General features: G+C 38.0%; 1 protein-coding gene across 2 annotated transcripts in view; it reads right to left on the reverse strand.

Annotated features, from left to right (window-relative positions):
* The window catches only part of LOC124776753, a 162,759-nt gene that overhangs the window by 112,336 nt on the left and 24,623 nt on the right, over nucleotides 1-25,800 (reverse strand). For both annotated transcript variants that reach the window (XM_047251881.1, XM_047251880.1), the window contains exons 3-4: nucleotides 15,270-15,401; nucleotides 4,198-4,428 (exon numbers count right to left, since the gene is read on the reverse strand). In XM_047251881.1, the coding sequence (XP_047107837.1) occupies nucleotides 4,198-4,428; nucleotides 15,270-15,401 (363 nt within the window). The remainder of the gene's footprint in view (nucleotides 1-4,197; nucleotides 4,429-15,269; nucleotides 15,402-25,800) is intronic.

A 25,800-nucleotide genomic window follows, 5' to 3' on the forward strand; every position in this document is an offset into this window, starting at 1 on the left:
GCTTCTGCATAAGTAAGGACATAATATCTGACTCAAAACAAACAACCAAAGCAGTTAGGAACATCAGTAACAAAATATTAACACATTTAGAACAATATGAAGCAGGGACAACTGGAATGAAGCCCTACAGATGCAGAATATAAATGAAAAATATGATTAATTTATTACAAAAATTAAACACCATTTTAATGTAGAATTCCACAAAACAAAGACATAAAAAAAAGATGCAGGATCAGACAAAGTGGATTACTAGTAAGGTAACAGAACAGCGAAGGAAGCTGCAGGATCTGAGATGGAGGGGTGAAGATGAAAATTACAAAATGCTGGCAAAGGAAGTATAGAAAAATGATAGGAGAGGCAAAATCAAGAGCAATATATGCTACCTTACTAAACTCAAGAAACAAGACAAAGGCAGCCTGGAATGCAATTAATGGTGAAAAACAGGAACAACCTGGACCAAACAAAGAAAAAGATATCAGGTCAATGAAAATAAACAACACAGTGATTACAGATGGTAGATAAATAGCAAACATAATCAATGATAACTATATACATGTGGTAGAGAACTTAAAATTAGAAGGAAATAGTCCACAATAAAGCAAGTAAGTGAGCAAATAATATCAGCTCTCTCAGAGAGAGAATTTTGCCAGTAAAACTGAAGATAAGCCAGGTGGTACCACTGTACAAGAAAGGTGATAAGGACAACCCCAACAACTACAAGCCAGTTTCGCTGATATCAGGTTTCTCAAAAATCCTAGAAATGCTTGTGTATGATAGATTACTTGATTGTCTGGACAAATAAAACGTTCTCATACCATCACAGCACGGTTTTAGAAAGAGTAGATCTACGGAATCAGCAATTGCCAGTCTGACAGGATACATTATACAGTGCTTATATGAAAAACATGTTATATCTGCAATGTTTCTGGATCTCTCCAAAGCATTCAACACTACTGACCATGAAATACTGATAAGAAGATTGGAAAACTACGGTACCCGAGGGCAAGCAGCTCCGTCATATTTATAATGAGGCAGCTACCACAGTATGCAGACAAACTGCTTCTGTGTACAATATACCATGGGCTCTTCGAACCATAGCTGCAGTACGGAGTGGTAGTGTGGGGAAACTCAAACATTCAAGAAATAAAAAGGGTGTTCACATTACAAAAAAAAGTAAGAATCATATTAAGAAGAAAGACTTTTGAAACACGCAGAAACTGCTTCAAATGACTAGGCATCTTAACTTTTTCCTCCTGGTTCATGTATAAAACTGTACTAAGTGTCACAAAAGGTAGTGCAGATGGGCTACAAATGCTAGTGTACACACCCACAACACATGGAGGAAGAATGACACACAAAGCATACTCCACTGATTGACAATGTTTGAAAGAGGACCCCAGTACTCAGGTATCAAATTACTAAGAAGTCTGCCTCAAACAACTGTGTGATAATGTACAAGACACTAAGTTTTCAAAGAACCTAATTTAAAAGACTATCTGGTGGAAAAAGAATTTTACAGTGTTGATGAGTACTGCTCAAATTAAATTTGTAAATATTGTTGATTATAATCAATGATGTTAGAACAGTTAGGAAGTATGTGATAATGAAGGTTTTTGTGTTTCTGACATGTCCTAGATTACATCTACAATTGCTGGACACCATTTAATCCAGGATCAAATTCAATTCATATTTACATCCTTCTCCTATACCTGCTATCTTAAATTTAAGTAATACTTTTCTTACAAAATTTGTGTGAAGCATGTGCAAATGAGGAAAGCTGCCCACCAATTCCGAAAGATACATCAATTTATGATTCTTAACCTTGACAACAGAAATGCCACAAAGCAAAAACTACCAGCACTCTCATCTACATCTGCAACAGTAAGAACTATGCTTTTCAACTTGTGGTAAGTAAAGCTGCAGTTATCAGCTTCAAATATAGTTTCAGAGAAATGAGTGGTAAATAATTGAAAAATATACTTCTAAAAAGATATACAAAGAAAGCCTTTGGTCGTCTAAAATGGAAGGACTGACTGAAGGAACTGAAGAAAGCACAGCTAGGCTACAAAGATCACAGACCAGTACACAACATGCAGAAAACAGTTGTTACTGGTGGACCAACAACATCAGAAGCAGTACAGATTCAGGTACGAGCCTGGCAAGGATGGATGTTACGAGTAATTAGTTTCAACCTATTGAAAGCGATGGCACTTAAAAAACTCAGAGAATGCTTAAGAGATGTAATACCACATGAAAAAGGACAGCTGCCTTGTAAGTTCCCAATAACAGAGCAGCATGCAGCCATATTTCATCGCAACCTGAAGAAATTATGTCAAATTCTGACAACAATATAACCACTTAATATACTACATATTTTTAAAAAATTGGGCCTATCTGAGAATAGATATTCAATGTAACAATAAAAGAGTTCAAAAGTTATGGTACACAATATACAAACTTACAGTGCAAAAAATTGATAAGTGTAACATCTGATTGCCAATACTTTCTGAATCACTACTTTAATTTTTCAGTATTTATATCAGAGTGTGATCATAAATTATTAATTATCAATGTCTCAAAAAATAAGTTAATGTAATTTTGCCAACTTGCAACCAAGCTATCACCTTCCAGATTAGCCTAGACTTCTGTTACAGCAGAGATCAATCTGTCACCACAACTTTTGTTTCAAAACTACAGAAAAAAATGATGCTGCTATGGTGGCAATTGAAGGTAATGTCAGATGACCTAACATAACAATAAACACCTGTGAATGACACTAAATGACTCCAATTTTGGTACTTAAAATACATTGCTTCTCATTGGTTACCTACAATTATCCTCCTACAGGATATACAAATACACAGTATACCAATCCGTGTACTGCATAGGAAATAGCCTTGGCTGACTCTACTGCTGTACTTGGCATAAGCCACTTACTTGTGTACACTTGGACACATTTGTTCCACAATAGTTTTAACACAGCATAAATATCTCAAAGAATTGCATTTTTAACCATCAGCTGTAGAAATAAACCTTTATTCTCAATATTATTTACCAATTTCAGAATAAAGATTTATTTGTACAGCAAATGGTTCAAAATGCAGTTCTTTAAGTATCTGACAGTTTTAGAATGCCACTTCACTAAAATATTAACATTTTTTTCAATTACTGCTGATAGTAAGGACAGATTTATAATTTTATTATATACAGTTTTTTGTTACACTAACCCAAAAATTAAAAACTTTTCCATCTGATCTACAACTACATAAACATATATGTACATATATATGTATACAGTAAATCTAATCTAATCTAATCTAATACATTACATACAATGCAGTGCACAGCAGAGGGCATTTCCCATTGGCCATTGTACCACATATTATAATTTCTTCCTGTAGAGGATGCAGGAAGAATTACTGTTTAAGTGTGTCTGTGCATCACCTTTCTGTGGTTTGTCAGGTGCACAATTTTTTACATTTCTGCACATTCAAAACAAATTGCCAAACTTTGGAGCTATCTGAAGTTTCTTTGCACTGGATATTGAAAAGCTACTATCTCCTTGCACCCAATATCACAACTGGCAGTACAATTGTTATTTTTGTACCTTCTTGGAGGTTTCTTGTTCCTGAAAGCCTGTTACAGTATACATGCACTGATCAATATACGCTTTATAGTGCCGACAAAGAATTACTGTAGTTAAAATGTTGTTGCAGAGACCCTCCACTCAGAAATGAAATGACAGCTAAGTATGATGTGTAACTTAATTGTGGGACCATATTCAAAACTGTTTTTGAGTTACTATACATTTAAAATTTTTCAGAACTTTTTTTTCATTACAAGGTTCTGTGTTCTCTTAACCTATGCCACCACAGCTATTTAATTGAGAGTAGCAGATGAAAAGTTTGTTCGAAAGTATCATGGTAAAAGTCTGGTTTTGTAGTAGTCAGAAACTTACTGCAGTTTCTTTATCCACTAACTACACTGATCAGCAACACAAATACTGTGAGTAATGAACCCAGTAACTGAGTAACACGTACCTCTTATTTTGTCAAACACAAAGAGTTTAAATATTACAAAATATTAGTTATTCAGAAAATAACCAAACCACCAACAGAAAAATATTTAGCCAAGAAACTCACTCAAGCAATAAGTACAGTGACTACCAAAGAAGAATAAAAAGGTATAATAGCATACACCTGTCTATTGGTGAGTCCAGCCTGAAGGTAAATCTACCAAATTCATCATGTGTTCCATGAGATGCATGGTATTCTAACATGATGTTTTGGTCAGTCATATTGGGACTGAGGAGTCGGCAACTGTAAAACAACTCCTTAATATTGAACCTCTTTGCTGCTCTCTTACTCAGTTCTATGGTTCGGCAAAGAGACCAACTCCTCTCCATGCCACTCAGACGAAACTGCAGTTCTGCGAAAATAAAAATGTGTCATTAGAAATAGAATAACCCTGTCAGTGATGTATTACATCTCAGATGGTTTACTGAAATATAAAAATTAAGATTTAAACAACATTCATGTATATATAAATAATTCATTTTGGTGAGTGGAAGATCTGTTTCTCTTCACTCTGATTCTGTTTTGTATTTGTAAGACCATCTTAACACACAGTTAACAGGAGTCTACTGTGTATATTTTACACCCTAAATCAAATAATGCTTCAGTATAGCCATTTAAGTGTATACAGTGCCAGGAAATTATAGCCATAACACCATCAGTTCAAGATACAAAGAGTTTGTAAAATCTGAGGATATAGTGAGAATATGAATCATTTCAGATGATTGTAGAAGTTCTGCTGGAATTCAGTCTGTAGACTGATAACTGCCCTCCATCTAAGAAGACATACTTTGCTGAAGAAGTTACTGAAGTCTTGAAAGTTAGAATCATAACAGAACAAGCAAGGGGATAAACTGTGTTGTTATTTGGCATGGTCAAAGTAGTTATTTGTGGATCATAATGCATACCTCATTCTCTTACAGTTGGAGGAGTAAACATAACAATTCATCAAATAGTTGAAGTGCCACTGGTGAGTGGCTTTACTCCTCATATTAATTATAATCCACCATGGGTTTTTCATTCCAGTATATCTTACAGTTTCCATTTGTCACCTGTATGACTGAGTATTTGTTTTCTCTCTCGTTTTCTGTACCCTCTACATTTATCTCTTCAATACAGGACTGCTAGCAAAAGCATACAAAGTATATACTGTTATTATGTGCATATGCTCTGCTATCATCACAAGAAGTTCATCTAGCAGTTGATGTTGGCGTGAATGGGCATAGTTAAGTCATACCATACATCAATAATAAATTTATGGTACATTTTGCATTATATACTGAATAAGATGTTGTTATGTTCTCTATGTAACAGCAGGAATAGTTCACATAATTTTCATTTATTTTATTTTCAGAGTTAAGTAAAACACACACACACACACACACACACACACACACACACACACACACACACACGCTAGTGTGATTATTCTAATCGTTTTGTTTGTCTAATCACCACTCACCATTTAAATGTCATTGTCTCTCCCCATTTTTATTTGTGAACAATGTGTATTTAGCTAACATTCTCTTGTCAGAAAAGAAATTAATGAATCTTCCATCATGTATCATTGCAAGCAGCACTCCTTCCCATCTTCACTGCACCAGCCTGCAGTCACTATCATTTGACGGAGATGAAGGTACTTACAAACATGTTTGCATACTTTATTCATTGCTTAGCTACGGAGTACTAACTTTTCAGCCGTTATGTATTATATCAAGTTTGTTTTGCCACTCTGTGGTGAAAGCAAATGTTGTAAATGGTAACGAACATCACTGAAGTCAGTTCTTCAAAACACTATTTAGTTAGTTAAGTAATATAAAAAATGTGACAATGCAAAAGAGCATAAATTATTACGGAAAAGATAGATTGTTACCTTATAGAGGAGACATTGAGTCATAGACTGGCATAACAAAAATACTGCTACAAATTTGAGCTTGCAGCCAAAAGGTCTTCTTCTAAAGTAGAAAACACACACACACACACACACACACACACTCATTCAGTCACAACTCACACACACAACTGCTGTGCACGGCCAATGAGGCCAGCCTCAGTGGTCTTTTGGCTGAAAGCTCAAATGTATAGCAGTCTTTTTGCTGTGCCTGTCTGTGACTCAACATCTACTCTTTATGGTGAGTAGCAGTCTGTCCTTTTCATAATACTTTCATCATTCCATCTTAGATTTTCCATTGTTCAAAATAGTTTAAGGTAAAACATAATGTTAAGTACAGACAATTCCCTTTAGAGCCTTTAAATTTCAGGGACAAAATTGGTGCTCAATATTTAGCTTTCATACTTTTGCAACAGCAAAAACTCCTTTAAGTTCTTGACATCTTACAAGAAACACAAAGAAAGAAAAAAGACTAAACGCCCATTGATGACACTGTTCATGACAGGGCACATGCTCAGACTGAATAAGGATGGGGAAGGAATTTGGGTGTGCTCATTTAATCTCAGCATTTGCCTTACATGACTTTACGTGAAACTAAGGATCATCTGAACCTATATTAACCTCCCTCCTGAACGTGCGTCCAGTGTCTAAGCCATTGCCCATCTCATTTTGTAAGAAAGTAGAGAAGATCTTTAATTCAATTGGCAATTAAGAAAAAAAAAGCATATGTGTATTCAAAGTTACCCATGACACACATGCAATTACAAATTAGCTTGCAGTCACTGAGAAAGAAATTAACTAAGAATGAACATTATAGTGACAGATGGAAATGTGTAATGAATAAGTTTTATATGCCATGTAACAATTCCATTAATATATTCCTAACTGAGTCGACTCCAAAATGCTCAACATGTTTTGTGTTGAATATTAATTATATCACTACTAAAGTAGCAGATAGTAAATACACAAAAAATTTAATTTTATTTAATGAGATGCTGATTAAATTATGTGGAAGTTGCACCTGAAATACAAAGTGATCATTCTGAGATCGAGTTAATAACCTTTTTAACACACCTGATTAGTCTGTAACAGGACGATTACAATATCATGCAGACAGCAGCCATTTCTACGACACACGTACTTTCTACAAATCGGACAAAACAGAAAGGTAAAATAATGTGATACATTGGTTGTTCCTCAAACTGGTTCATTGAAGATGGTTCTAGCGATAACTGCAGTTGGAAAACCTACTGTATACAGACTAATCATATTCTGCCTCAAGATTTTACATATATCACTGAACGGGAATTCTCTGTCATGGGATGACAATGTTCCAGCACTATCTGCAGAATATACACTTAATGACAAGCATTTTGTGTCATCTGAATCCTGACAATGTAGTAAATATTAATAATTCATTCTTTTTTTATGTGTTGGACCAAAATAAAGTTATATTTATGTTGGATCTAGGAGAACTGACTCCCAAAGCCACAGAAATCACAAGATGAATAGTAAAATCTGACATAGTTAGGATAAGTTGCTCACTAGGTATTTTATTATGCCAAGGAAACAGTGCTGTGATTTCAGGTCTTCAGCTGAAGTAAAAATGTTATAGGACATTAAGATAATACTGCCACCTTGCAAATTACTAATAAATTATAAAAGGGATACCTCTGCAATTAAACAGGTAACTCCAAACTCAGTTTAAGAAGGACCCGCCTTCCACGAGAAGATAGGAAGTGAAGATTTTCCTTCCCTTCATAGGAGTTTGATCAGCAAGAGTTTGTGTTTGGAATGAAGACTTCTTTTTTCCCAAAAACAATTATTTCCTTTTCATCATTGTTCCCTTTTAGAGATCAGCACTTGTCTCTGTTTCCCAGTGTAAAATGATATGTTATCTCATCTGACAGTGAAATATGAGTGTGGCAAAGGGTAGACATGGCGTGCTCCAGCCAACGTAAATGAACCAGTGCAGAGGGATAATGTGGAGAGATTGACAGCTATCAGAAGTTGCAGTTTCACCACATATCTACCAAGCTGTGAGTTGTTAGTATGGATAATAATGGTGCTTTAGTTGAAAACTTGAAAATGGGGGAATTCCATAGTCCCTAAGATAATAACGACAACAAAGAAACTGAACATAATAGATATTTAATAATCGAGACCATTCTCCAAAAGAGAAATCAAAGCCTGAATTAATTAGAAATGCACCCATTTTGTCAAAAGAAAGGTTAATAACTTACAGCAAACTGACTTTTATTAAATTTACAACATCTATGAAAATTAATGACAGCTAAATTGGATCATGATTTAATCAATTAATTGTTGAAGCTATCCAATATCTCACTGCAGTATTGTGAAGTAAACATTTTTCCTTTTCTTATTAAGTCTGTTAGTATGGCATCCTCCGTGTCTCAAAAATTTGTAACTACCATTTTTCCAGTTGATTGGACAGTCTTTGCTGTCTTTGAAGCGGATTCACCACAAGTAACCCATTGTTTTGATTCTTGTTGAACTTCTGGAGAATTCAGTTCTCATTGCTGATGAAAACTCAATGTAAAAATTTGTTTAGATCTCTCTTAAATTGTTTCAAACACAGCTTCAAAGTTGAAAGCCACATCCACTCGCTGTTCACGATCACCTACTGTCGCACTGGGTGGGGATGTGGATGTGCCAGCATATGCATGTACACATGCATTCTGAATACGAAACAAATTTAAGATATGTTACCAAGTTCAATTAGTAGTTTGCGTGGCTGTCTATTACTCAGCATCTCTGTTATGTGCTGAGTAGTTACCTTTACTCAATCCAATGTTTATAACCAGCCCTGGAATTTCTGGTAGCATATTAGTTTTAACTTTAATCAGTCAACCAGCATGTAAACATATCACTGTAATTATAATTCAATATAAACTTCCTTTGGACAAAATCAATTACATTCATAAATGTTTGAAAACGGATAGAACAACTGCATTTTATTCTGTTATTTTCTGCTAAGTGACATAAGGTGAATGTAGAAGCACAGTATCCCAACAAAAACAAAAAAATCATCTTAGTAATGCCATGTCTAGATTGTAGTATATGAAGATTGGCAAAGGAAAATGTCCTGACTGCCATTTCTTCCCAAAATGCATTTTCAGTGCTGTTGTGTTCTCAGTATACTGCTGCATGTCCCTAGACTTGATCCAGATGCCAAAGTAAGTAAATGGTGTATGTGATCTGTGCCAAGCTGTGCTTCCCTTTGAGTTCCAAAATTTAAAAGATAAGAGAAGTGACTTTTGTTGACTACAATTCTACCATTTAAAAGCTCAATGCTTATTTCTGTACTGGTATTAACATAAATAATATATGGTGCCTCAGTATTAATGGCACAGTGGAACAATAACTTTCTTCCTGCTATTTTGTTGAAAACTGATGTTGTCGAGATCGCTGCTGTGTACAAAACACAAGTTGATTTACGCAAAGAACAAATCAGGACCACCCCCTGTTCATAGTGCTATTTATTTACACAAATAGTGTCATTAATGGTTTTGAATCGACAGATTCATCTTCAGGGAGCTGTTCATGTTACATTTATGTTGCATTTGATGTTTACATTCATTGTGAGAAAAAAAGCCAACAACTAATGTAAACAACTTCAAATGTAATATAAATGAACTTGTTGTCCAAAACTGGTAACAGCACTATTTGTGTACATAAATAGCATTCTTAACAGTAACTTGTTGCTGTTCCCCTCTTTGCACTAATCAACTTGTAAAAACCCTCTGATTGGCACTTAGTGACATTCAGTTTCCTGGTACGGCATTTAGAATGTTCTTATTAAAGTACTTATTTTATAATTTCAACAATGCAAAATCCAGGATGGAATGTAACAATATTATGAAAAGGATAGTTGCTACTCAGCATATAGTGGAGATCCTGAGTTGCAGATAGGCACAACAAAAAGACTGTCAGAAAATGAGCTTTTGGCCAACAGGGCCTTTGTAGGAGACAGGAAACACACACACACACACACACACACACACACACACACACACACACACACACACACATCCATGACTGCACACACTGGCTGCTGAGGCCGCACTGCGAGCAGCAGTGCAAGATGAGAGATACAACCGGATGGTGGGGGTAAGGAGGAGGCTGGGGAGGGATAGCAGGGTAGTGGTGCTGGTGGGGGGGGGGGGGGGGGGGAGGGGGGGCAGTACAATGCTGCTTGAGGGAGCATACAGGGATGAGGTGAAGAGAGGGTAGGGCAGTTTAGTGCACTCAGGAGGTTAGACGGAGAGCGAGGGAGGTTTATCAGAGAAGAAGAGAGGTAAAAAACTGTGGCTGCATTGGTGGAATAGAGGACTGTGTAGTGTTGGAATGGGAACAGAGAAGGGGCTAGAGAGTAAGGACAAAAACTAACAAAGGTTGAGGCTAGGAGGACTACGGGAACGCAGGATATATTGCAGGGAGAGTTCCCACCTGCGCACCTCAGAAAAGCTGGTGTTTGTGGGGAGTACCCAGATGGTACAGGCTGTGAAGCAATCACTGAAATTAAGAACATTGTGTTGGGCAGCAAGCTCAGCAATGGGGTGGTCCAACTGTTTCTTGGTCACAGTTTGTCGGTGGCAATTCATGTAGACAGACAGTTTGTTGGCTGTCATGCCCACATAGAATGCAGCACAGTGGTTTCACAGATAGGCCTGCATTTGATGGGATAGACGATGCTTGTGACCAGATTGGAGTATATGGTGGTGGGAGGATGTATGGGACAGGTCTTGCATCTAGGTCAATTACAGAGATATGAGCCATGAGGCAAGGGGTTAGGAGCAGTTGTTGTGTAGGGATGGATGAGAATATTGTGTAAGTTTGGAGGGCGGCGGAATACCACAGTGGGAAGGGTGGAAAGGATAGTGGATAGGACATTTCTCATTTCAGAGCACTGCAAGAGGTAGTCGAAACCCTGGCAGAGAATGTGATTCAGTTACTCCAGTCCTGGGTGGTACTGAGTGATGAAGGGAAAGCTGCTCTGTAGCCAGACAATGGGACTTTGGGAGCTGGTTGGTGACTGGAGAGATAGGGCATGGGAAGTCTGCTTTTGTACAAGGTTGAGAGAGTAATTATGGTCTGTGAAGGCCCCAATGAGAGCCCCGATGTATTTTGAAAGAGCCTGCTTGTCACAACAGATTCGACGGGCACAGGTGGCTAGGCTTTATGGAAGGGACTTCTTGGCATAAATGGGTGGCAGCTGTCGAATTGGAGGTATTGCTGGTGATTCGTAGCTTTGATATGGATGAAGGTATTGATATAGCCAACTTTGAGGTGGAGGTCAACTTGAGGAAGGCGGCTTGATGGATCAAGTAGTACAAGGCGAAGCAAATGGGGGAAACGGTGTTGAGGTTTTGGAGGAATGTGGACAGGGTGTCCTTGCCCTTGATCCAGATCATGAAGATGTCAGCAATGAAACTGAACCAGGTGAGGGGTTTGGGATTCTAGGTATTTAGAGAGGATTTCTCAAGATGTCCCATGAATAAGTTGGCATAGGATGGTGCCATGCATGTGCACGTAGCCATACCCCAGATTTGTTTCAAAGGAGAAGTATCTGTGGGCGAGGAGATAGCTGGTCATGGAAATTAGGAAGGAGGTTGTAGGTTTGGAAAGGTACTGTTACACAGTTGTAAGGCCAGGGGCATTAGGCATGTTAGTGTAAGGGGAGGTGGCATTAGTAGTGATGAGCAGGGCACCATGTGGTAAAGGAACAGAACTGTGGAGACTCGGGGAAGGAAATTGTTGGTATCTTTTACATAGGAGGGTAAGTGGCAAGTATTAGGCTAAAGGTGTTGGTCTATGAGAGCAGAGTTTCTATCAGTGTGGGCACAGTAACCAGCCACAATGAGGTGTTCTGGGTGGTTGGGTCTATGAACTTAAGGAAGCATGTAGAAAGTGGAAGTGTGGGGAGTGATAGGATTGAGCAGAGAGACTCCGGGAAGAGGTCTTGGGATGGGCCTAATGATTTGAGGAGAGACTGAAGATCCTGCTGGATTTCTGGAATGGGGTCACTGTGGCAGAGTTTGTAGGCAGATGAATTTGACAGCTGGTGGAGTCCTTCCGCCAGGTAGTCCTCGCACTTCAAAAGAACAGCAGTGGAGCCTTTGTCAGCAGGTAGGATTTTAAGGTTGGGATCAGTTTTTAGGTGATGGATTGCAGTTCTTTCTGCAGATGTAAGGTTAGATTGCATGTTGAGGGATTCGGGGCATTATGATGAGGTGAGCTTTGAGGTTAAGAAATTATGTAAAGTTAACGGGGGCTGATGTGGTGGCAGTGGGTGTGGATGATGGTTGGATGGAGGAGTGAACTGAGTCAGGCAGGGTTCAATATTGGTCTTTGGTTGAGTCTGGTTGGTTGGGTTGGTGATGAAAAAGTGTTTCCATTGTAGGGACAGGGAGAAGGAGAGAATGCTGTTAACAAGTCCTGCATGACTGAATTTGGGAGTGGGGTAAAAGGTGAAGCCTTTGGAAAGGCCTGATACTTCTGGGGGGCTAAGGCTTTAGGGCAAAAGGTTCATGACTGTGATTCAGGTCTGTTCAGGTTCTGGATTCTGTATGGTGGTGGGAGGGAGTTTTTGACGTTGAGGTAAATGTAGTGGGTCTGAGAGCCAAGGTTTGTCAGCTATGACGGGATGTGGGGGAGGTTTGGAGGTTGTTGTTGTAGAAGTGGTGGACAGTGGTAGTCCAAAACGAGAGCAGAAAGTGAACAAGGTCACCTTTTTTTTTTTTTTTTTTTTTTTTTAAATGCTGTGAGGAGCATAATTAAGTGGTATCAGAATTCCCTCTCAGTTTTTTGGATAAGTATCAGTTACATACAAACAGATATAAAATGCTTTCAAATTCTCCTGGCAAATGTCAGATTTGCCACCTGGTATGTTTTCAATTTTTACTGTTCATATATCAACCATCAATATTTTTCATTGTGGTTTGATAGTATAGATTAAAGTGCACTAGTTTGTCCTTGTGATACTTCCTGGCAGATTAATACTGTGTGTAAGACTGGGAGTTAAACCAGCAACCTTACCTCTCATGGGCAGCGCTCTTACTGAGTTATCCAGGGATGGCTCAACACCTACCCATCCAGTGTCACTACTGCTGGTATCTCATCCTTTCCAAACTTGACAGATGGCCTTCCGTATACAGGACCAGATAGTAAGGAAAATTGCTAGTCTAGCAAAATATACACTACAGCTTATATGGCATTTGGAAAGTGGAAAGAGATACTGGTGTAACTGAAACTGTCAGGAAGGGTCATTAGTTTTGCCTGGATATCTCAGTCAGCAAGCACACTGCAAGTGAAAGACAAGGTTCTGCTTACAAGTCTTGGAGCAGTTTTTGCTCTTTCACTTCTGACTAAGAAACATGACTGAAAGCCATCGCATCCTCCAGACACTCAAAGCTCTAAGCATGACTACTATATATTGAAACATAAGCAACTTACACATATTACTTATTCAAATTCATACAATTATAATTACAATCAATGGGAAGATGCCTAACTCTTGTGACACCACAAGTGCTAATTATAATAATTTTGCTATAATTTTTGTCTTCCTGTTGTCTAAATTTAGCAATGTATTGAGGGAATAGTCTGGTAGATATACAAATATATTTATTGAACTTAATTGTATAATATTGCAAATGCATTAATGAATATTCTTTGGCCAAGAACAGCTATCATGAACTCTGCGCTGTGCTGGAGCTGTCCCATTTGGTCAGTGAGGCAAGGCAATGTGGTGGAAAACATATGCAGACTCGCTGATGTTCAAGTCACGTTCATGCCAACCTTTCCTTTTTCCCTCAGTTAAAGAATCAAACTGTATCCAATTTACACCTACACAATGCGGTATCTTGTGTATTTATTTGTGTTACTGTTACCTTTATTTAAACATTAAGGCATAACACAAACTTCCTACACACATAAACAACCACTTTGTTTCGTCCACGACATAAACAAAGCCAACAGAAAATAATAGTGAACACGATATCATCATCTGTATCCAATAAGGTACAAAAAACACCACACATAAGCTACACAAGATTGCACAATACACTATGCACAATAATTCCATTCTGTACATTTGATGTTGAGACTTCTCGTCACACAGCAGGTACAGACATGCAGTAGCAATGTTCACTTTACAGATGATGTTCAAAAGTGACCACCTTGCATTTGCAAACACTTAGCCACTCACTTGACTGTACTTTGCTGGACTCTATGCAACACATCTGCACCCACCATTGCCAAAAACGTATGCATGCGATCTATTAGGTTGTTCCCGTACATGGGTGGAGTACTATAAACTTGTTCCTTTAAGTGTACCCACAAATAAAAATCTAGTAGATTAAGTTTTGGGGAACATGGAAGCAAGAACACTGGATCTCCACAGCTACCATATTTCATGGGAAACACTTCATTTAGTTACACATATTTGTTCCAAAATGTGGCAGTGCACCGTCATGCTGGAAATGCAACTGTCACTGAACACCAAGTGGAATATTTTCTAATGTGTCAGGCAAATTATTGCAAAGAAAGATATGATACAGGGGCACATTCAACTTGTCAAGCAATAGGTAGGGAACCAAAAGCACTCCTCCCATGATTCCAGCCCACAAGTTTATTCCAAAGCATGCCTCAAAGCCACATTCACAGGTGGCATGTCTGTTGTATTCCGACCAACCCAGTTTTAGTCATGCACTGCACAAACAGTAGACACATGCATGCAGTTTGATTGATTCCACTGTCACATAATAGGCCACTGTCATTGACAAAATGATCTCCTGCTTTCAAACAATGAGAACTAGGGAACATGCGTCTAAAGAATAAAAATGATCTTGACAAGGATTCAAACCACAGCTCTGCAGTGGATGTGGGTTTGATGTCCTAGCAATCTACTCAGTGAGCTACAATGACTGGTATGATAGTGTGGGCTGATAAATGTTCTTCTGTACATTCCAATGTGCTGTGCAGTGTGACAAGGTTCCCAGGTTCTTGTTTTCATAGACATGTTTTCAAAATGCACCTGATCCGATTTTGCTAGACAAACTTTTGCCTTGAACCTGGTTGAGGGACCATATGTAGACCTTCAAGTGCAGCATATTTTATTCACTCTGCATTACTCCTGTTGTGGATTACTGTCAAACTCGGACAAAGGAATAACTGCTCAAAATGTGACATATTTCTGAAGCCATCCATGCAGTCATTACTAAATTTACACACAACACTCCACTAATACTACTACGTTAACTGCATTTCATCAAAATACTCACTTGTCCATTTCACATTGATGAAAGACATATTGAGATTTGAAGAGAAGTTTATTACAACTGGATGCAAACGTACTGAGCCTAATTCCCTTTCATTCATGTTGCCATCAAATTTGAAGGAATCACATTCTGAAACTTCAAAAGAAAAAAAAAAGTTTGAGAACAGAGTTAACAACAAAAAAGTAACATGTAGCAAGCAAAAATTCAGTATAAAACCTTCACATCAGTAAAACGTGGAATATTTTAAATGTTTCACATGTGACATATTAAGTAACTTAGATGAAACAGCAGAAATACTCTAAAAACTTCCCAGTAATCCATTAGAAGAGCTTCTGCATAAACTCTCAACTAACAAACAAAAAAGGATGATGATGATAATAATAATAATAATAGGAGGAATGTACATGGATTCTTTAAGCTACAATGAAAATTATCTTAGGTTTTCTGACATGTTTTACTGCTATAAATATATCCATATAGCCTTGTCACCAACAAAAGCACCTGATGCACAGACTTGCAGTGACCATGTTGGTACAAATATACACAGGAAAGGATTACTGGTAAAAACTATTGAAAACTCTCTCCTGGGTAACAGAGTTCTAGTCAAGGAGATTGGTAAAGATCATGAAACAGTGCCACAGAGTGACATTTGCATTTATAAATGATAAACTTACCATAAAAAACTTAGAGGTTCTTGCAAGAAAACTGTCAGCAGGAATGCGAATTCATGTTATTGAAAATCAAGGAAATATCTGTGTAACATTAAACTACAGTTTTAATCACTTAAAGCCAATGTTAAAATTGTTAATGAAATCAGATAATCTACAGAATCTTAACCTTCCTTCAAAAAATTATAAATTTACAGAGAGGTATGAAGGACTCACACCGATGAGCCAGAACATTATGACCACTGCCCACCACAAGACTGAATGACACCTGTTGGCATTGTACACACCTTACACTTAAAAGATATTATGTAAGTGTAACATAGCAGAGTGGAGAACATTCTAGCAACAATGGGGCCACAAATGGGTACATCCACTGACATAAACAACTTTGACGAAGTGCAGATAGTTATGGCCTTGTACTTGGGAATGAACATCTAGCAAACAGCAAAGCTATCTGACTGTTTAAATTTTACTGTTCTGAGTACCTGTTGAAAGTGGTTGAAGTACAGTGAACCCACAAGTAGGCTAGAAGGTGGATATTCACACCTCAGCATAGAATGTGGAATTCATAGGATTTCCCACTCTATAAAGCAGGACAGGCAGTGATCTGTGGCAGATATGATAACGGAGTACAATGCTATCACAGGCAAAATTGTTTAGGAGCACACTGTTCAGCACACATTGTTGAACATGGGGTTCCACAGCAGGCAATCCATGCATGTTCCCATATTAACCCAACAGCACTGTCAATTACTAATGCAGTGAGCATGGGATCATCGAGATTAGACCAAGAATCAATGAAAAAGTGTCACCTGGTTTGATGAACCATGTTTCTTGTTACAGCAGGTTGGTGGTCATGTCTGAATAGGAATTATCTGCTGGCCAGTTTATGGCCCAAGTGACTCAAGATGCCGCTTGGGGCATCAAGCGTGAGAGAGGTATTAGATGTGCCACATCTGTGTGATTTACATTCAGAACATGTCACTATTAGTAGCAAAAACTGACAGGGGTGAAAGTGTACGAGGGAAAGAGAGAAAAGGGGGGAGGAGGGGGTCATCAAATGATAAGTCGCCTATGTGGAAAAATTTTCTCAAACTGGTCCTGGTCATCTAGGCACATGACTACACAGAACATACACTGGACCTGACTGCTGGGACAGTATTATGCTATGGGGGACATTGTCTTTGATTACATGTGAGCTGAAGAAGGAATCAAAGACACCATGACAGCTGTGGAGGATAACTGACTGTACCAGAAGGCTACAATCAAGTTTCAGTGGTTTGAAGGATGTGATAGTGATCTCAAGAGTGATGCCTTGGCCATCAAATTCGCCTGATCTGAACACGATGGAACCCATCTGGGATAATCTCGAGCACTCTCTTCATAGTAACAAATCACTGGCCTTTAATTTACGAGAATGAAGTCACCTGTGCAGGAACTTGTTGTATCCATGTCATGTAGAATCACTGCTGTGATGTGTTCCAAATGTGAACCAGTACACTATTGAACAGCTGGTCATCGTATTTTGGTCCATCAGTCTGTGGGGGTGAGGAGGGGGGGGGGGGGGGGGCAAATTCATGCTGATCATGGACGACAGACTGCAGTATATTTAGCATACTAAACAATTCGCACCATGGATTACAAAAAACATATTTTACAGTAACAGTAGTAGCAACTTATTTCCATGAAGTGTTGAACAGACTCAATAAAGGGAACAAAGCCATTCAGACTTTTCTACATTTGTTGAAGGCTTTCAGTACTCTTATGGAAATTAGAGACTTCTGGTAACAGAGGAGAAGCACTGAATAGGTTAAATTCTTTTCTTAGTGGTAGAAAATATTACGTTAAACTATATTATAAAAACGAAGAGGAGATCATAATATGGAAATCATCACCGAGGATTCTAAGTTACATGGCGCAGTGGGGAAACAGCTTCGAGCCATTTTGTTTCTTGTGTATATTTATGACATAACACAGCTATCAAACTTGAAGTTAGTGAACTATGCTGATGATGCACCACATATTACATGGGGCTGTACTGATCAGTTAGTAACGCAAATCAATAAACAGAATTTGATCACAGAAAACCTTGTCAGTAATTTCACTTAATAATGATTCAATGATCATGAAGAAATATTTCTTAAATTATAATCCACCCCAAGCGGACATAAATTCTGAATCAATGTTTTTAAGTATACAAGCTGATAAACATAAATTTTAGGTATTGTGGTGGTTGAGCATCTTACATGGAAAAGGCATATGAGCTACATATGTAACAATATTGGTTGCAAGATTTTAATGACTAAATGTTTCTCAACCATAACAACTTCTCCTACCCTTAAACAAACCTACTACAAATTAATTTACTACAATGTGGTACTGAGATTTCTGGCGGCACAACTGCTGTCGATATGGAGGGGTTTTAAGCTTCAGAAGAGAGCAGGTAGAATAATTGTTAACATAGGTAAACAACAATCCTGTAAGGACCATTTCCTTAAGAATAATTTACTAATGGTGTACTCACAGCTTGCTTCCTGATATAAAGCAACTAAATGGAAATCAATTTAATAAGAAATTAAAGCAGATATTAATTAAAAGGTGGTAAAACTCACTCAGATTTTTTTTTACTCCATAATTATTAATGTCATTATTATTACCCTTGCAAAACTAGCTTCCTTTACTTTTTATTACAAGACTAGTGCACAAGACCCTCTTTTACATTTAACCATGCATGCTTCACATTTTATCACTATATACATCATGAAACAAGCTACGAAAGGTCTTACATTTAGCACACACTCTAATGCTTAGAAGTTATTACAAAAATTGCATAACTGGAATACTCATTTACTAACACGATGTGTGGAGAACATAGTAACATGTCTAAATATTAAATTAACAACAACATGAAATGATAAGTGCTACTCACCACAAAGTGGGACCATTGAATGCCAGGCAGGCACAATGAAAAAGAATGCTGGATAAAATTCAGCTACTGGACTAAGTTCTTCCTCAAACATGGACAACAAAACTTGCACACATTTACACAAGCACAACTCACACACATAGGGCCAGTAATGATGTGTGTGCTACACCATAAATTTTACATACAACAGGTGTGTAAAAACAAATTATAAGGGCTGAGCAAAAATAAACTGGTCCAGAAATTTTTTACAGTAACACTAACTTGATGTTATTGTTGTTGTTGCTGTTGTTGTGGTCTTCAGTCCAAAGACTGGTTTGATGCAGCTCTCGGTGATACTCTATCCTGTGCAAGCCTGTTAATGTCTGAATAACTACTGCAACCTACATCCCTCTGAATCTGCTTACTGTATTTATCTCTTGGTCTCCCTCTACAATTCGCCCCCCCCCCTCCTGACACACACACACACACACACACACACACACACACACACACACACACACACACACACACATTCTATTTCCTCCAGCACTAAATTGGTGATCCCTTGATGCCTCAGAACATATCCTACCAATCGATCCTTTCTTTTAATCAGGTTGAACCACAAATTTCTCTTCTCCCCAATTCTATTCAGTACCAATTCATTAGTTATAATATCTACCCATCTTATCTTCAGCATTCTTTTGTGGCACCACATTTCAAAAGCTTCTATTCTCTTTTTATTTAACCTTTATCATCCATATTTCACTACCATACATGGCTATACTCCTAGCAAATAGTTTCAGAAAGGACTTCCTGACACTTGAACCTATACTCAATGTTAACAAATTTCTTTTTTTCACAAATGCTTTTTCTGCCACTGCCAGTCTCCCTACTTTGACCTTCATCAGTTATTTTGCTTCCCTAATACCAAAACTCATTTACTACTGTAAGTGTCTCATTTCCTAATCTTATTCTCTCAGCATCACCTGATTTAATTCAACTGCATTCCATATACTATTTCCATAATACTGCCCTCAAGTACATGTCCCTTGCATAGACTCTCTATATACTCCTTCCAGCTTTCTGCTTTCCCTTCTTTGCCTGGGATTGGCTTTCCATCTGAGCTCTTGATATTCATACAGATGGATCTCTTTTCTCCAAAGGTCTCTTTAATTTTCTTCTAGGCAGTATCTGTCTTACCCCTAGTGACATATGCCTTTACATTTTTACATTTGTCCTCCAGCCATTCCTGCTTAGCCATTTTGCACTTCTTGTCGATCTCATTTTTTAGACGTTTGTATTCTCTTTCACCTGCCTCATTTGTTGTATTTTTATATTTTCTCCTTTCATCAATTAAATTCAGTATCTCTTGTGTTACTCACAGATTTCTACTAGCCCTTGTTCTTTTACTTACTTGATCCTCTGCTGCCTTCACTATTTCATCTCTCAAAGCTACTCATTCTTCCTCTACTGTAATCCTTTCCCCTGTTCTTGTCAATCATTCTCCAGTGCGCCCTCTGAAACCGTTTACAACCTCTGATTGTTTCAGTTTATCCAAGTCCCATCTCCTTAAATTCCTGCCTTTTTGCAGCTTATTCAGTTTTAATCTGCAGTTCACAACCAATAAATTGTGGTCAGAGTCCACATCTGCCCCTGGAAATGTCTTAACAATTTGAAATCTGATTTCTAAATCTCTGTCTAACCATAATATAATCAATCTGAAACCTTCCAGTGTCTCCAGATCTCTTCCACATATACAACCTTCTCTCTCATGATTGTTAAACCAAGTTTTAGCTATGATTAAATTATGCTGTGTGAAAAAATTCTATGAGGCAGCTTCCTCTGTCATTCGTTTCCCCTAGTCCATATTCACCTACAACTTTTCCTTCTCTTCCTTTTCCTACAATCAAATTCCAATCCCCCACGACTATTAAATTTTTGGTGCTCATAACTATCTGAATGATTTCTTTTATCTCATCATACATTTCCTCTACCTCCTCCTCACTTGTGGAGCTAGTTGGCATATAAACTTGTACTGCTGTAATGGGTGTGGACTTCATGTCTACCTTGGCTACAAAAATGTATTCACTATGCTGTTCATAGTAGCTTATCCACATTCCTATTTTTTTTATTCATTATTAAACCTATTCCTGCATTACCCCTATTTGATTTTGTATTTGTAACCCTGTATACACTTGACTAGAAGTCCTCTCCCTCCTGCCACCGAACTCGACTAATTTCTGCTTTGCCCAACTTTAACCTATCGATTTTCCTTTTTAAATTTTCTAACCTACCTGCCTGATTAAGGGACCTGACATTCCACACACTGATCCGTAGAACAGCAGTTTTGTTTCTCCTGATAACGTCGACGTCCTGAGTAGCCTCAGCCCAGAGATCCAAAAAGGGGACTATTTTACCTCTGGAATACTTTACCCACGAGGATGCTATCATCATTTAACCACACAGCATGCCCTCAGGAAAAATTATGACTGTAGTTTCCCCTTGCTTTCAGCCATTCACAGTAGCATCAGCGTAAGGCCGTTTTGGTTGATGTTACAAGACCAGATCAGTCAGTCATCCGGACTGTTGCCCCTGCAACTGCTAAAAGGCTGCTGCCCCTCTTCAGGAACAACACATTTGTCTGTCCTCTCAACACATATACCTCTGTTGTGGATGCATGTACGGTATGGCTGTCTGTATCACTGATGCACACAAGCCTCCCCACCAGCGGTAAGGTCCACCGTTCATGGGGGGCAAACTAACATGGTACTGACACTTATTAGTAAACATAATGGGCCTTTTCCACTATATAGCCCATTTCATGGTATTCTGCCACTAAAGTTTTGCTTGCAGACTTTGCTGTAGGTTGAGCCAAAACACTTCCAGTCTTAACACATTCAACGCTGCTATCTCTTCATCTTTGATCGCATAGGTGTACCGGTGATTTTCTACCAGATTTAAAGAATAATTACACAACAGTCAAGCATCTTAGATGCACACATCTAGCATCATTTTAAAACCCATATTTTATAGATTAGGAAATATGCTTGCTTATATATGTATTCACATCAGAAAGAGTTACTCCCCAGGAAAGGTTTTACATTTGCTCACAAAGACTTCAAGCAGACATAAAAACAAACACGAAATTACTTTGCAGATGCCAGCTGTTTTTTGTACTAAAAAAATGTTTACATGTGATGTGTACACAATTTATTTCCAAATGGTAGTCTTGAAAACACTGTGGTACATGAAGTCCAACACTGCAGTGTTTGTCCCCCATCTACTTTCTTTTCTTATCCGCTTTCCAGTCCCTTTATTTCCTTTGTTACAGCAAACTTCACAGTATCATATTATGTTAATTCTGTTGGCTGTGGGTGGCACCTTTTCTGTAGAATGGTGGCCAGAATTTCTATTTGGGCTAGTGGTTGGTGTTAATTCCAATGATCAAATTTCTTCTCTTGCTGCTACCAAGTCAATGACAACTTTTTTTAAGCACTCCACCAGACATATATTTTGCTTCGTGACATTCTTGTACAAAATAAAACCATCAACAGCAGATGTTAGGAAATTGTGAAAGCGAAGTTGTTTTTGTCAATTCATTGTTTTGCTTGCGAATGGGTAATATCTGTAAAGTTGATTGACACATTCCACACCAGCTTTGTTCATGTTAAAATCTATGACAATGTTTGGGTTAATTGTTGTTATAAAACCCCCTTTTGAATATATGGGAACTTCTTTGGTTGTCACCTGATATTTTGCAGAGAAGAAATATACATCATGTTTATTTTTCCATTTGAACACTACAATAGGACCCTTTCTCAAAAATTCATTTTGCTTCAGCTTCCTCGTTATGAAGCTTGCTGGTATGCCCTATCAGTTCTTCATGACAGTTCCAACAACTAGTATCTGATGGTCCTGCCACATGTTCAATAAAGGTACAATTGTTAATCAACTCCTGTTGTATTTAGATGTCAACATATAAACTACTATGGCTATCCTACAGCCAGCAGTCTTGCAGCATGTGGGAACACACATTTCAGTGAATGGAAAACCTGTGCCTGTACTGGATATGGGTGGCATCCACACAGCTGATACATGTTTGCCCCTTTTGGTGTATGGGTATAGTGCTGAACTCTTGGACAAGAAGTTACACACACATTTACTATGAACTGTGCTTTGCATAACACAAGAAAATGAATGTGTGCTGTTTTTTCATGAGCACCACTTTGTGTTACATTCAACTGATCACTAAATATGTCTGCTCCTCTCACTTACTCAAACATAATGACAACAAAATACTCTCAACAGAGCATGTAGGAGATATCCATGTCCAGACATGTGGCAGCAACCAGTTGGTGCATCGAAATCACATTTTTCAACATTTTTTATGGTAGCAGTTCTCCTGTTCATTTAGAAGGATCAATTCAGTATCAGTTTTATAAATATTTTTGGATAAGTTTTATGTTGTCTGCCCTGTATACGTTACAGTTAGGCTGTATAAAAGTTTAAGACTAATATAAATACTGATGATGTTATAATCAATAATGGTGGAACGATAACAGTAGAGTTATTGTGACAATGAATTCATTAGATAACAATTAAATGCCAAGAATGAGTATGGACCGCAGACTATACTGAATACAAAAAATAAAAAATACCATCATGACACGCCAAAGGACAAAATAGAAACTGGAGGAATGAAAGAGGGAGGACAAACGTAAGATGAAGTGAGGAACTGAAAACAAAAAAGGAATTCAGATACAAGAGGAAGTAAATACAACAGGTTAGTACTTTGTTTCTACATGTGTGTGTTTTCTAATGAAATGCTGTTGTCATGATATCAGCTTTCTTCACTACTGTCAATAAAGCAACAAAGTAAAGGATGTCCATAAAAAAATGTTATTCTTTTAAATTTTAGTAGTATCAATGGGAAGCATTGGAGGGTGTTGGTACAAGACCACAACTAAAGAGAAACTCAAAGTTTTAGATAAGCACATGCCTGAGAATTGCTTTGTTGTTTTCCCATTCATAACACCCCATACACATAATAGTGACTCCATAGTGTACAGCTTTTTGTGTTCTCCAGTTTGCTAAGAGTGAATCTGTAATTTCAGTTTACTGTGTGTTTCGTTTAAAGTTTAACTGTTATCCCCCAAAGTAGCAAAAACATTTGTCGCTGGTATACAGTCAAGATGTGTGTGTAAGGGGAAAAGCATGTGATGACCAAAAGTGTCTGAGAAGGATGACGACAATGTCAGAGCATCTTACCATTGACGTCTCTAGAATTCTGTTTGGAGAGCAAGCCCTGAAGTGAAGCATTGCAGTGGGAGGATAACCTTCTTGACTGCTAGTGTTCAATGATGAGGCAACTTTTCATCTAAGTGGGAAGGTAAATACCCATAATGTTCATACCTGGGGGTCAGATCATTCTCATGAACTTTTACAATATCAAACAGATTCTCCAAAATTAAATTTTTTCTGCACGGCCTCAAATTCAAGTATACAGACCACTGAAACCCCTCTCACCTCTGCTGAAGCTACCATAAAAGGGGTGGCTTACCTACATATGTTGCAAGTGTGACTCTTTCCACATGTAGAAGGTGAACCCAAAAACTTTATTTGGCGACAACATGAATCCCCTCCCCATTCGAATATCTTTGTAAAAGAGTGGCTGAACATCGAAATCCCTGACCGTTGGATTGGAAATAATGATCAATGGGACAGAGTTTTATTCCACTGGCCTCCACACTCACGTGACATCAGGTCATGGGACTTATTTTTCCTTTGGGGCTTTATGAAAGATTTTGACTACATTCCACCACTATGTACTAATTTACCAGAGCTGAGACACATAACTGATGAGGTTATATCTTCCATCACTCTGAACTTGTTAACCAAAGTGAGAGAAGAATTGGACTTTAGGTTGTATGTATACCGTGTGACTAAAAGTGCACACACTGAACATTTGTAAGAAAAACAAGGTTTGTTTACCATCAATTTGATCTATAATTTGTTGTAAAAAACCAGTCTAAATTAAACTGTTATAATATACATATAAACTGGGACTTTTTTTTTTTTTTTTTTTTTTTTTTTTTTTTGGGACGTCTTGTACTATATACAGGGTGTCCCAGCTATCTTGTCCACCCAAAATATCTCTGGAACAATAACAGCTATTGGAAAACGACTTTCACCGGTATCAATATAGGGCTGGGGCCCATGAATGTACATATTTGGAAACATTCTAAAACGAAAGCGTATGTGTTTTTTAACACAAATTTATGTTTTTTTTTTTAATGGACCTCCTATATTTTATCTTCAGCAATCCATAGCATGACAAAGCACATACACAATGGCGTTGATTGAATCGCAATATTCCCATTACATCCTGAGATATTAAGACGCAAAGTTGACGCTTGAAACACCCGACATGCACTGCTAGCGCACGTCCTGAGGCTTGGATCGCAATATTCCCATTACATCCTGAGATATTAAGATGCAAAGTTGACGCTTGAAACGCCCGACATGCGCTGCTAGCGCACGTCCTGAGGCTCAGGCATGAACCCCATGCTGCCCGTAATCGCGATGTGATTGACATGCGTAATCACACTTCCATACTTATCAAGAGGTCCGAAACGAATAATACGGTCTGCTGCCATCCTGCATTAACATCGTACATTTCAGCAGGTATTTATCCCATAGGCTAGGGGTGATGCGGTTCTGTAACATATCTGTGTACCGCAACGTTAGTCACAAAGTTAACTTTGCTTATCGTTAATCCGTTACTAAAAAGGTAATGCCGTTCAACATTAAAACTTAACTTTACTGTAGATCTAGTGCAAGTGACAGTTAATCATTCACTCGTAATAGTAAACTTCATGTTGATGGTTTTAGTGAAACGAGCAAGTGGACTAAAAGTTTTACCGTTGTTTAGGTAAAAATGTTTTGATTTGGGAAGTTCAGG

The sequence above is a fragment of the Schistocerca piceifrons genome, chromosome 2 (genome assembly GCF_021461385.2).
Source record: "Schistocerca piceifrons isolate TAMUIC-IGC-003096 chromosome 2, iqSchPice1.1, whole genome shotgun sequence".
Taxonomy (NCBI): Eukaryota; Metazoa; Arthropoda; class Insecta; order Orthoptera; family Acrididae; genus Schistocerca; species Schistocerca piceifrons.